The following is a 13,324-nucleotide window of genomic DNA, read 5'->3' on the forward strand; positions in this document are numbered from 1 at the left end:
CTGGGAATTCGGGACTTGGCGGCTCCAGTATTCCCGGGGTCTGGTGGCGGAGGAAACCGTGTGGTTCCGGTTCTACTTTGGAGAGGCGTCTCCTATCTTCGAGCCTGCCCACACGACACCTGTGTGAATTTGACTTTGTCCATTATTGTAATCTGTTGTACTTGTTGTGCATATTCACAACAGTAAAGTGTGTTATTTGACCTATTCCATTGTCCGTTCATTTGCGCCCCCTGTTGTGGGTCCGTGTACTTACACTTTCACAACAATATGATTCAATTAATTACTTTTATTTAATTATTTTTAAGCGAAATGGGACTGATATAATAACGAAACGGGGGTTAAACATTGCGAAATGGAGCAGACTGACCCACTGAGTGAAGTTTCATCTCTTGAACGCCAGATGGCGGACCTGCCTCTACTACATGTACTGAGCGCATCTCACAAAAACAAAAGCTAAACAGTTAAATAAAAGTAATTATTTGGAGTCTGGTTCAGTCTGTTCCATTCTGTTCCATTTTAACCCCATTTCATCATTATCAGTACCCATTTTGCAGCATTTCGTCCATTTCGTATATTAGTATGGCCGTTTAATTGGAATAAGCGGTTGAAGATGAGTGAGTGAGGTCACTGAAGTACATTGAGGGCATCAGAAACCACAAAGAAAAGATGCTCATGTGACATATTCTCCCATGATGCACCTTTCAGCATTTCTGAGGCGGTTGTCAGGAGACATCTGTGACTAATTTCAACAATGTGACTTGACCCTGAATTACTGCAAACATGGCAACTTCAAAGTCTACACATCATCTCTGATTTCACTCTTTCACCCGTCTGTTCCCTCCCTGATTTGTCTGTCCATCACAGTTGCAGTGTGTTTTGAACTTTTCATCCGTTCTCTTAAGATGTCACGGGTTCAGTTTAGTTGCAGTCAGTGGCGCTGAAAAACAGTATGCGAACAACCGCGTCTGATCTTATTATGAGAGCGATAACATCTCAGTTCCAGAACAGTACTGGGTCGAACCATGTGAGGAAAAGGCAGCAACAGACTGGAGAAGAAATCTGAGAGTCACGCACGAGAAGTAACTGAGAGGGCAACACAGACACACAGACACACAGAGGACTCCAACCGCTAACGCACTTAACAAGGTTTTTAAAAAATGAGTTCCCTGGTTGGTTTAATAAGGAGCCGCGGTCACTTGCTTTCAGAACCTTTCCAGGTTTTCCGGGTATGTGGACGATCTGCAGGCTGTTTACAGTTAACAGCTGGAACACTGTTCCAGAAGCAGCTGCTCCTTTCACATCACTTATCTTTTACAGGTGAATTAAGGTTTTCACGCAAACAAAGTTTGGCTGGAGGGTTTTTATTTTTATCATTTTATCACCTGTCCATGTTTTGTGTGTGTATGTGTGTGTGCGTGCATGCATGCTTGCACGTGTGTGTGGCTACAGATACCAGACACGATAATATGAAACACCCTGAGAGGCTGCAACAGAATCCAATAGGACTGTGCAGTAATTAAACATCTATAATGGTACGGCTACTCTTTTGTTGCCATTTTGAAGTTTGGTGAAAATCACAAGTGACATAGCAGATATCATCCAAGATCTTTGCTCTCATTGCCACAGAAAGTGAAACGATGGATACAATAAAGGTAATCAACACATATTGCTACTGGGTTGGTGGTAGTAGTAGTAGTAGTAGTACCAGAACTCATACATTATTAATACTACGAGGTTCTGCTATCGCCGCTCAGTACTACCACTTGGCATCGTAGTTTAGTTGAGCGGCATATAAAAATAATTGTGAATTTTGTGATAAAAGCATGGAATTTGGCACACAGATTCTAAATTAACGAATGTCTATTTTCAAATGTCAAGCCACCCTGGAGTGGACCTCTTACAGGGTCAATGAAAAATTACACAGGGGTTAAAATTTAAAAATGTTCCAATCATACTGGAAGGTATACCATATTATTTGTCTGATCATAAACATTCCAGAAAGGTATAGTTTGGACTATCAGTGAATGTTATGGAGTTAATTCATTCATTCATCTTCTACCGCTTAGTCCATTTAAGGGTCGCAGGGGTCTGGAGCCAATCCCAGCAGCCATAGAGCGTGAGGCGGGGTACACCCAGGACAGGACGCCAGTCTGTCGCAGGGCCACAAACAGACAAACAAACACAGACACACCCACACACACACACACACAACCTACGGACAATTTAAAGATCCCAATCCACCTAACCCGCATGTCTTTGGATGTGGGAGGAACCGGAGCACCCGGAGGAAACCCACACAAACACGGGGAGAACATGCAAACTCCACACAGAAAGGCCACGGGAATTGAACCCATGACCTTCTCGCTGTGAGGCAACAGTGCCAACCAGTTATGGGGTAAAAACAGCAAAAATGGTGACAAAGGTCGATTTCAGTTTCTACAGGGGTCAAAATTTAAAGATTCTACAATTTTGGTAAAATTATTGGTTGAGCTAATAGGATTAATAAATGGAATAGTTTTGACTGTGTTGAATTCTTGGGCTATAATGTAAAGATCAAATAAGGTTGAAGTCCATTGGATTCTATAACATGTGACATATGTTACCCTGTAACATGATAACGAAGCATGAGAGATTGTGCAAGCTATTCTTTGAGCAATTTTAGCTAACCAGTAAACAATGGGCATTGGCGTTCGGGGTTTTGGGGTTTCAAATGTTATTGTATAGTTTAACAGTGTTGTCAGTGTTATTTATTTTTTATGTTTTTGTAGTTCAATTGGTTTGGTCAGTTTAGTTAAGTCTCATGTTGCTGTTACCATGAGTGAAAACTGTATTGCATTTGATGTCTTCCGCTGCATCTCTGTTTCTGCCCGTCTAAAAATAGAAGAACCTGCTTGCGGCAGAATGTAGAAAAGACAAAAAGCTCTCCATGCATGCAAGTGTGTGTGTGTAACTTCAATCACAGAGAAACTGGGGAGAGCTAATATCTGCTGTTTGGTGTGCTTATGTATTTTGGGACAAGGATGAACACTGCCAAAACGGAACGCTGACAGGACTAATAATTTTTGGAGAAGCTATGGACATTAGCTAACAACACTGAACAATGGACGTTGCTAACTACATCCTGGACTCACGTGCCATTTCAGCAGGGGATGGTAAATCATCTTTATATTAAAAGCATGAGTGCATGCATTATTTCATTTAGTAAGTTCAAAGTAAGTACAAAATATAATTGTAAATACATTAAAAATACATGGATGACACAAGAAAGTGAAAACACTTATTTCCATTGTGGTCCATTTAAAAATCAAATGACAAAATAGAAGTAATAACAAAATTAAATAATAATAATAATATACAATTATAGACTTTTGATTTCGGTGTACCCGTGATTATGCGGACTTGGTCAGGATGGGGTTCACCTCGGCCTTGCTGCTTTATTATATGGTAAACAAGAAAATTGGGAGTTTGTCAAACATACTAAAACTGAAAAATCAATCTCAAGTTTCAACTCTTTATTATTACTGTCATACTGCACCAACTGACATCCCATTGATCGACTGGAGATACCTGTTAAGTCCGTGACGAAGAGTCATCAGGCTTGTTTTCTTATAAAGTTCGCCATTCGCCTGTCTAGCTTCCATGTAAAATCGACTGAGAACTCCGTCAAGTGTCTGTCTGTCATAAGTTTCAAAGTTGGGCGCATGTCCCTTTTCAATGACGTACTTGCGAAACAGGTTGGCTGCTGACTGTATATTTCTGCGGGTGTTCTTGGCATCTCTTTCGTGTAAAATTTGTTTTAAGTCAGCGTCGCTAACAGACGCAAACCTGTCTTCTACCATCTTGTCAACAAACTGACAGCCAAAGTAGGCGTTGTATCGCGTTATCTGATTGGTCGTTATCGACAGAAGGCGTCGCTTGATTAGCTAGCGCTACTCTGCACGCAAAGTGTACTCGTTTCGCACGCGCGGTCTACTCGACTCCACCAGCAGTCAACTCGGCATGTGGTACAGCTCAGAAAGTGGCGAATGGGCCAATCAGAAGTTGGCAAAATCCCATACCATATAATAATAAAAAATAATGATGATAGTGTGTGTATATGATAACAAGAACCTAAACAATTTATAAATATATTAAAACAATAAATTAACAGTAAAAAAAGTACATAATTACCAGGAAATAAAAGGGTTGAGTTCCTCTTCTAAAAATTATTGAGGTATAAAGTTCTAAAAACATTCTGGACTCACACGTCATTTGAACTAATTATACAAGCTTTGCTTAATTTATTACCACCCTTGAAAAATGTCAGATACCTATTTTATAAACACTACCCAATCTAGAGCCCGTGGCTGGAGGAGGAAAAGATAATGGATGTTGGATTTGACACTTACCATTTCCCCTCGCTGTTCTCGAACTGTTGGACGGTGTAGCCAAACATGTCATCCAGGGGGCCGTTGAATGACAAACCGTTCTTCTGGTCTACGTTGAAGGACAGCACAGACCACAGCAGGGCTGCAGGGACACAGGAGATGAAAGCCGTGTGGCATTAATGCCACTGCTGCTCAGATGTGACCGATGAATAATCAAATCCTCTAAGGATTTGGTGCATTCAACTGGACATGAACAAAGCCATGTTATTAATAATAACAGATCCGTCATTATTCATCCTGCAACTCAGAAATAAGGCTCTCGTTACACTGAAAAAAGAGAATGTTTGAACCAACTTAAAAAACTGTTACACTTTGTAAAAAAAACCTGAATAAATAAGTTGTTTGAACTTAAGTTTGAAAGTTAAATCAACTCTAACTTACAAACTTAAGTTCAAACAACTTAATTCATTCAGGTTTATACAAATTGTAACACTTTTTTAAGTTGGTTCAAACATTCTCGATGGGATGAAGGTTAAAACACTGTCTTGCCCTTTTTTTTTTCTTTTTTTTTTTGCAAATCCTCTGTAAAACACATTTTGACATATTACTGATGACCATGTTGCCACTGAAGCATAGTCAGCCATACAAGGGGTGACTGAAAAGTTTTGAGCCCGACCAAGAAGAAGCCACAGCTGAATTAACGTAATGCTTTATTTTATTTTATCAACATAATCCCCAGGTAGGTCCACACACTATTTGCAGCACCTTAAAACTGTTCTCATAGAAGGTCTCATCTTGGAGCTCAAGGAAGTCTTCTACGACAGATATTGCATCATTATCGGTATTATAATGAGTTCCAGCAAGATGCCTTTTCATGTTTGGAAGTCTGATGGAGCAAAATCAGGGGAATAAGGTGGGTGTAGAATAATTTCGAAGACACATTCATGAATGGAAGCCATTGTGATGACTGACGTGTGGACTGGAGTGTTGTCCTGGTGAAACAGAACACCTCCTCTGAGCATTCCATGCCACTTCTACTTTATTTTCTCCCACAGTTGTCACAAAACAGAAGCATAATAGGCTCCATTGATGGCCTATCCCTTGTGGAGATAGTCCACCATTATGATGCCCTCAGCATCCCTGAAGCCAAAGGCCATGACCTTTCCACCAGATGAGACAACATTGGCTTTCTTTGGTGGGGAGAACCCATGTTTCCATTGCTTTGACTGCTGTTTGGACTCCTGTTCAAAGCGATGGACCCAGGTCTCGTCCAGAGTCACAAACTGTCACATGAAGTTATCAGGATCTGCCTCAAAAAGGCGAAGATTCTCCCTGGAGATCTGGAATCCTGTGCATTTCTGATCGGCCATGCACCCATTTGGGTCTTGGGACCCATCGTGCTGAAAGTCCCATCATTCCCAGTTCTTCTGTCAGAAGTGATTGAACTCTCTTCTGGGGAATGCCTGCAGTACTGGCTATGAGACATTCAATTACTCTTCTGTCAGCGAGGACCATATCATGGATCTTCTGGATCATATCGGTCGCGGTGGCAGTTCTGGGTCTTCCTGATCGTGCTCAATCTTCAATGCTTGTTCTACTTCTCTTAAATTCGGTTGACCAGTGTTTAACTGTAGCATGACGGGTCATCCTCCCCAAGGTCATTACCATGTCCTCATGGATCTCCTTTGGAGATATTCCCTTTTTTGCTGAATCCCAGCACAGCTTTTTCCATTTTGCCAATCTGACACACCCCTACTCACTTCACTGAAATATTGTGTCTACAACATTACACCCAGTGAGTCAAAATTTCACACCTTCTCAGGAGAAATGTTGGTTTCTCAGAATGCAAAACATGGAGAACCACACCCTACAATTTCTAGGTCAGGCTCAAAACTTTTCAATCACCTCATCATATAGTCAATGCTTTCGCCTAGTGAGGGACATCCTGGTACTACTAAGTGAAATTATGCTACCTCGTCATCATCCTGCTAACATCAGTCCATCAGTCTCATCATCAAACATTCATCATGTGATGATAGGTTCAAAATGTGGGAACAAGCAGGGAACAAGAATTGATCTCATAACACACTGCAGTTAATACAGAGTCCTGCACTGGCTCAAATCCAGTATGCTGCTTAGAGGAAAATGGCCTCCAACAACATGCACTTATCTTACACATTAAAAGCATGAATTATTTTTGCATTTTATGTCTCCGCCTCCTACTAGTGAGAAAACACAGTCAAATCCTTTTTAGATCAGACCTGAAATGTCATAAAAGTACAAATTAAACAGCAGTGTTGCAGTATCAAAAATGCTTTGAGAGACGGGGATATCTACATTCTACATTTTCCAAGTACAAACATTTTACTGACTTAAAAAAAATCTGTTTCAACCATGTATCCTACAGTGCATCCAGAAAGCTTCACAGCTCTTCACTTTTTCTACATTTTGTTATGCTACAGCTTTATTCCAAAATGGATGAAATTCATTTTTTTCCCCAAAATTCTTTTTTGTGTGATTTTTGGAAATTTATTTAAAAAAAAAAAAACTGTGAGATCATGTGTACATAAGTATTTACAGCCTTTGACATGAAGCTCAAAATTGAGCTCAGGTGCATCCTGTTTCTACTGATCATCCTTGAGATGTTTCTACAGCTTAATTGGACCCTACCTTGGGTCAATTCAGTTGATTGGATATGATTTGGAAAGGGACACACCTGTCTATGCTTTTCATGTTGTCATTATGGGGTGTTGTGAGTTGAATTTTGGAGGGAAAAATGAATTTACTTAATTTTGCAATAAGGCTGTAACATAACAAAATATAGAAAAGTGAAAGGCTGTGAATACTTTCCACATGCACTGTACGTGTTCTATGTGTTTATTCACCCAAAAGTATGAAAGTGCAGATTTGCACATTCATACATAGTTTAGGGTGAAAAGTATATAAGAATGTGCAGATTTGAAAATCAAAATATGCAACATCCCATACTAAATAAATAAACAAAAAACAATAAACATAAATAATAATAGGTTGGCATGGTGACTTAGCGGTTAGCACTGTTGCCTCACAGCGAGAAGGTCCCAGGTTCGCTTCCCACCTGGTCCTTTTTGTGTGGAGTTTGGATGTTCTCCCTGTGTTTGTGTGGGTTCCCTCTGGATGACATGTAGATTCGGTGATCTGGTGACTCTAAATTAACTGTAGCCATAAATGCGTTAGTCTGTATGTGTCTGCAATGGACTGGCGGCCCGTCTAGGGTGCACCCCGCCTCTCGCCTGATGACCCCTGAAATAGGCTCCCGCCCCTCATGACCCTGAAATGGAATAAGCTGGTTCAGAAAATATATGGCTGTGCCATGATCTTATTTGCAGCCTTTGCCATACTTTTGTAGACCTTTGCATTCCAAAGGAGCCCTTAATGTTGTCACACATGCCATAACGTCACTGGGAGGTTTTCCAGATGTGCCTCAGGTGTGTTAAAGTTATACTAAGGTGCGCTGCAGTGTACACAGTTATGCAAACGGTGCTCTGACACGTTACTTCATCAACTGCCAAAACTGCATCTCTCTGCTGGCAGAATTAACAATAAACATATTGTATTATCAGGAAAAATTATTGGTGTTTTGTTAATTTACAAACCACAATATAAACATCCTGTAATCACTTGTATATATTGAAGATTATATCAAGATGAGGCCTGCACTGTACCCACACACAGGCAGCCATTCTGGAGGACACCAGAGGAATTTCAAACATTAATGTGAAGCACTTTGGTCAAACAGCAGCCTGACCTGCAGGACAATGAGGGATTGTGTGCACGCTGCACAGTCTACATCTGTCTGTCACTGAGTTCACTGTATCACAGACGCTCAGTATGAATGCATGCACGTCTTATTGTGCCTGCAAGACAACGGCACCCTTCATGTCTACTGTGCAGCGGAATTCCAACATTATAATTTATCTGGCTGGATGATTTGTGAGGGAGTACAGAGCAGAGGATTTTTAAGAAAAAAAAAAAGAATATCCAGACTCAAACGGAACAATCAGACACAAAGAGAAAATAAATAGCAGCTATTTGTTCTTGGATAATGAGAGAACTTGTAGCTGACATCTGATCCAGCACTTGATTTGAGCTGGGTCCAAATTTTAGTCACTCTAATCAAGACTGGTTCTGGTAACTGTTTTAGGGTTGCATGTCAGTGATATCTGAGTAGTGGCTATAATTTTTCAAAGTGTTTTTTTGGCGAGCTGGAAAGCATGAAATGTGAGGTTTTGTGATGACTTCATGATGACGACAGCATCATTTTCTATTTTTCATAATGTTTCAAAATTAATTTTTTATCCCAACTGTTTTTGATCTGGTTCAAAATTTCACATGCTGCATCAACTAATAATATATGTACTGATGCACATACAGAACCTGCACTGAATGTAGCTTGTAAATATAAAATACATCCAGCAGGTGGCAGCACAGCACATGATGTTTTTCTTTTCATGCGAACTCTGGAATAATGGTCAATGCACGGGTGCTTCTAAGGTTTCAAAACAGTTCAAAGCATTGCTTCATGTTTGTCATCACTAATTTGCAGTTTCAACCCTGAGGTTGCTAGCTTAACTCTGTTCGTTAGGCGGCCAACTCATTTCTGTGCCTGTCTCTTTAAACAGAAAGGATCATCTTCTAGCCACACCTTAATCACACAGGATTTCTCTCTTTTCCATGGAGTTTGGGGGCGTGTCCTTCAGAGCTCAGACAAGCTCAGTGGGTGTGTCTTACAAGTGCCTCCCTAGTAGAGGTGGGCGATACCGGGAATTTTGGTATTGATCCGATACCAAGTAAATACAGGCCCAGTATTGCCGATATCGATACCGATATCGATACTTTTTCATATTTAAGCTTCATAGATCCAAAGGATCCAAAAGACCTAGGATAGAATTTCACCAAACATTGTACGTGACAACAAAATACTTGATTATCACAATCAACATTTTTGTTAAAAAAAATATCACTCAACACAACTTAAAACAAAATCTCCTGAGGTAGAGGGCTGACAAACCACAATACAAGGGTGCGCAGCTCTGTGTTGTGTGACACAGCGCAGCACTGCTCTTACAAACAGAGAGTAGAGTTTGATGAATCTTCGTGCACAGCAGTCAGTGCGTGCGGGAGAGAAAAAGGCTTGAGTATCGATCTTTTTACACGAGGATCCTTCAATATCAATGCCAGCAATGCCTAGCCTGGTGAAAAATGAAGCCAGTGCAGAAATGGCAAAGCTTGTAGTTCCTTGACAAGCCACTTGAGGCTGGCTCCAAAAGCGAGTTATTCCCCTGACTGTAGATGTCAGTGTTAGATTCTCCAACTTTATAGCAAAAATTAACATGTTTACATCCTGGTACAAAAAACATTTTTGTTTTCCATAGCTAGTTACCCCACTCACGACAACTGTATGGAGGTTTATTTTTTTTAAATAACTCATGAGTTCAAGGTATTTTAAGCCACAAAGTTATAAATAATTAGAGAGAGATGGCTGTGTGCCGGAGTCAGTACACAAATATTTTGTAACTAACACATAACAAGAAAAGTGACTATACACTTCAGTTCCTTGGCGACTTATCATCAATAGACAGTGGATGAGTTTACTGTGCCTTACACCCTTTTACAGCTCTTTCTTTTTCTTTTTGTTTTTACTGACAAGACTTATATATCCTACATCACATTGATGTGTTCTGTTATGCACCAGTTGTCTGCATTTATATGCTTGCACATTTCTGTATATCAAAATCTCAAATAAAGATCTTGAAGGAAAAAAATAGTCTGTGGCTAGGCATCAGAAATCAGCATCCATGATATCAAAAATATCTAATATAACACAATGCTAAAATATCCTCAGCCGTATTTATAATTTGCAGTTGTTTCATTAATTATTAAGATCCTATTGTCTTACGTACAATTTGTACATGTTCAATAAAGCCCCTCAATCAATCAATCAATCAAAAACAATATTTCTGTTTTAACAGCGTTGACAGGTGGCCTTGCATGTGCGTAAACATGAGCTTTGGACAAGAGCGGAAGTCATGCAAATCAAGGAATATTTGTCAATCACCCTCTGTGCATTTGCTGGTATTAAACAAATTTAACTCCATAGGAAGTCAGTCTGAGTTATCAGAAGTTAGTGTGCACGCTAATGCCGGAAAATGTCTTATAAATCACTCTAGAGGTGTTATCAGGTTACAAAAACAACGTTTTCAGTTTTACAAGTGTTTATTTCTCACTAGTTTTTACATAATATATGACAAAGAGGATATGTTTATACACAAACGAAACAGAGTTTTGCAGCTAGCTACCAGCTTGTGACGTCACCATGCTAACATCCGTGAAACGTCTTGTAAATACGTTCAGAGGTGTTATTCGGTTCCAAAAATGGCGTTTTCAGTTTCAGAACTGTTTATTTCTTGCTAGCTTTTATATAATATATGAGAAACGTATTTAAACACACAAAACAGAGCAGTTTTGTAGAGACCAGAGACTAGGGTTGAAACCCGTACCTTCAAATACATAATTGTCCTTTATTTGACAATTAATTGTTGCGTCCCGGAACCATTGTTCCATATTTTCATAAATGTCCCAAACACACGCACACACTCATCAAAACTGAATAATGAACAAAATAAAACACAATGCCGTGCCCCCACCTTTCTGGTCCTGTCACTGGTTGCCTGGTTGCCTGGCATGTCTACACCCAAAACTCCACCACATCCAAGGAAGCAAAAATGTTTGCAAATGTACAGATGTGAGTGGGAAGAGTCGAACCCTTGGCTTCACAGCGCTAGTGGCAATGGGTACAAGGCAAACAAGTATTTTTTACTTTTTATTTCCTCTTAAAGTAAAAATGTCCTCACTTTAACAATTAAAATTAATGGTCTGTTTTCCTTAATATGTGTGTTTATTATTGCACACTTCAGTGACTGCACAGTTTATCATTAACAATTTTGTGTTAAGCAGTTAAAGCTTTAAGTATGACTAAATGCTTTTTTCAAAATTTAATATGCCACTCTTTGGGGTGGTGGTAGTGACCCTGAGGAGCTGTGGTGGGCATCCTTTATTTTCATTTCTGAAAGGTGACAACCCTACCAGTGACTGACATCACAGTGCAGCTCTACTCTGACTGACTGTCACCCCCGCCACTCAAAAAACAAACAAAAAAAAAACTAATGGAACAGATTGAAATAGAATCTGACTTTTTAACATCTTAAAATACCTCTTAAAATATGTCAAGGTTAGCCATCTTTGAACTTGTCCAAGGTCTGTGTCCCAAGAATGTTCCCTGTGAATTTGAAGACTGTGTCAGTAATAGGACTGGACTTATGCTGAACACGGACAGACGGACAGATGGCCAAATGGATGGACGCAAAGTTTTTGCCATACCCGATGGCCATATTTGATGGGCTTGGGTAAACAATTTTAGGATTTCATTTTGCTTATCAGAGGATAATTTCTACATATACACACAAACAAAAAAATTGGGAAACTTTGTGGATGTTAATAAGAAAGGCCAAGCATATGCAAATGTATAAAAGAAAAACCACTTTTTCACACAATATGACCCCTTTAACAGGATGAACACTGAACCAAATTACTCTTTCTTTTAACATATCTCATACTAACAACCAAAATCTGTAGACTTAGCAGTCCGTTACACTGAAACATGAAATGCTGACAGTTATGTGGTTTCAACTTGTGAATGGTAGCTTGACATGGTCCGCAGAGGAAAGTCAGGAAAAGCGAAATTAGTGCATGAATCTGCAACTCATTGCGGCTTAAAACGAACAAATTACAAGCGATTTAGTGAGTTAGAGCTCCCGTCGAATACGTGGAGTTTATAAAAAAAAAAACCACATGGCTGCCAGTCATCATCCATGTTTAGATGTTGATTATATGAATTTCCCATGAGGCCGCTGCCTTTACATTTTCGGTCAGTGAAGAGAAAGTCGCTGACAGTGAGAGAGAGCAGACCCGCACCGTCCCACTGTGGAATCTCAACCAAGAAATATTATCCCCACGGTTTCTCCCTCGCCTTTCTCTCCTCTTATTCCCCCCACCATCTCTCAGACAAGTCCCATTTCCTGTTTCTATTAACCTGATTATAGAGTTCCCTCTGACATCCACAGGTGCACGAACACGCACGGAGGCACACAGCTCATTTAGCTGATTTAAAGATGGCCGCCTGCCAGCTCGGCCGTTTCAGATTTATCATAACAGTCCACAGTCTTGCTAGCTTGACATGTAAATCGCACAGTAACGTCCTCTGTCGACTGGCACACTCCTCTTTTTGGGTACAAGAATCATGTTTTTGCTGTGTTTCTTCTCCTCACCTCAGAACAGGAGTTATTTAATCGGCTGTTGTGCATAGCGATAACATCTGCTTTGGAAAAGCCCTGAGTGGGAATGTTGCTTTCTTGTCTCATAATCTGCTGACATATTGGTTTATAAAGCAGTCTGTCACTGTCTTATGGGTTCATATTTAACCCCACTACATGTGGTGAGCAGAGCCAAAGGAGGAGGAGACAATAGAAAGTCCTTTTCCAACTGGACCTGCGCTACCGCTAACTGAAAACTATGTGAGTTTTTCACACGGTCGCTTAAAAAAGTCTGTTCCCTTTTGGCTCAGTTCCCTTTTGCCTCCAAGAACTTCCTGCTGTGGAGTTTAGGCTCCGTGATGTCATCGGAGGAATGCGGTGGAAGTCAGGAACATGCTAACGACAACTAGCATGATGTTTGACAATGATAAACTACAAAGAAAAATAATGCAGTGAATTCCACAAGATTCGCCAAGGTTTTGCTGGTAATACACCACATCTGGAAATACTGCAGCAAAGAGTGACCAAATAAGCCGCGGCACTCAACACAGGCCAAACTAGAGGGGCACTCAATACAGTCCTCTGCTAAAGACCGACGCCGATATT

General features: G+C 40.2%; 1 protein-coding gene across 1 annotated transcript in view; it reads right to left on the minus strand.

The window, feature by feature from the left end:
• Positions 1–13,324, minus strand: part of itga1 (integrin, alpha 1) — a 133,332-nt gene that overhangs the window by 91,346 nt on the left and 28,662 nt on the right. Inside the window, exon 2 of the mRNA XM_034192048.1 lies at positions 4,389–4,509. Coding sequence (XP_034047939.1) covers positions 4,389–4,509 — 121 coding nt within the window. The remainder of the gene's footprint in view (positions 1–4,388; positions 4,510–13,324) is intronic.

This window comes from Thalassophryne amazonica, chromosome 17 (genome assembly GCF_902500255.1).
Source record: "Thalassophryne amazonica chromosome 17, fThaAma1.1, whole genome shotgun sequence".
Taxonomy (NCBI): domain Eukaryota; kingdom Metazoa; phylum Chordata; class Actinopteri; order Batrachoidiformes; family Batrachoididae; genus Thalassophryne; species Thalassophryne amazonica.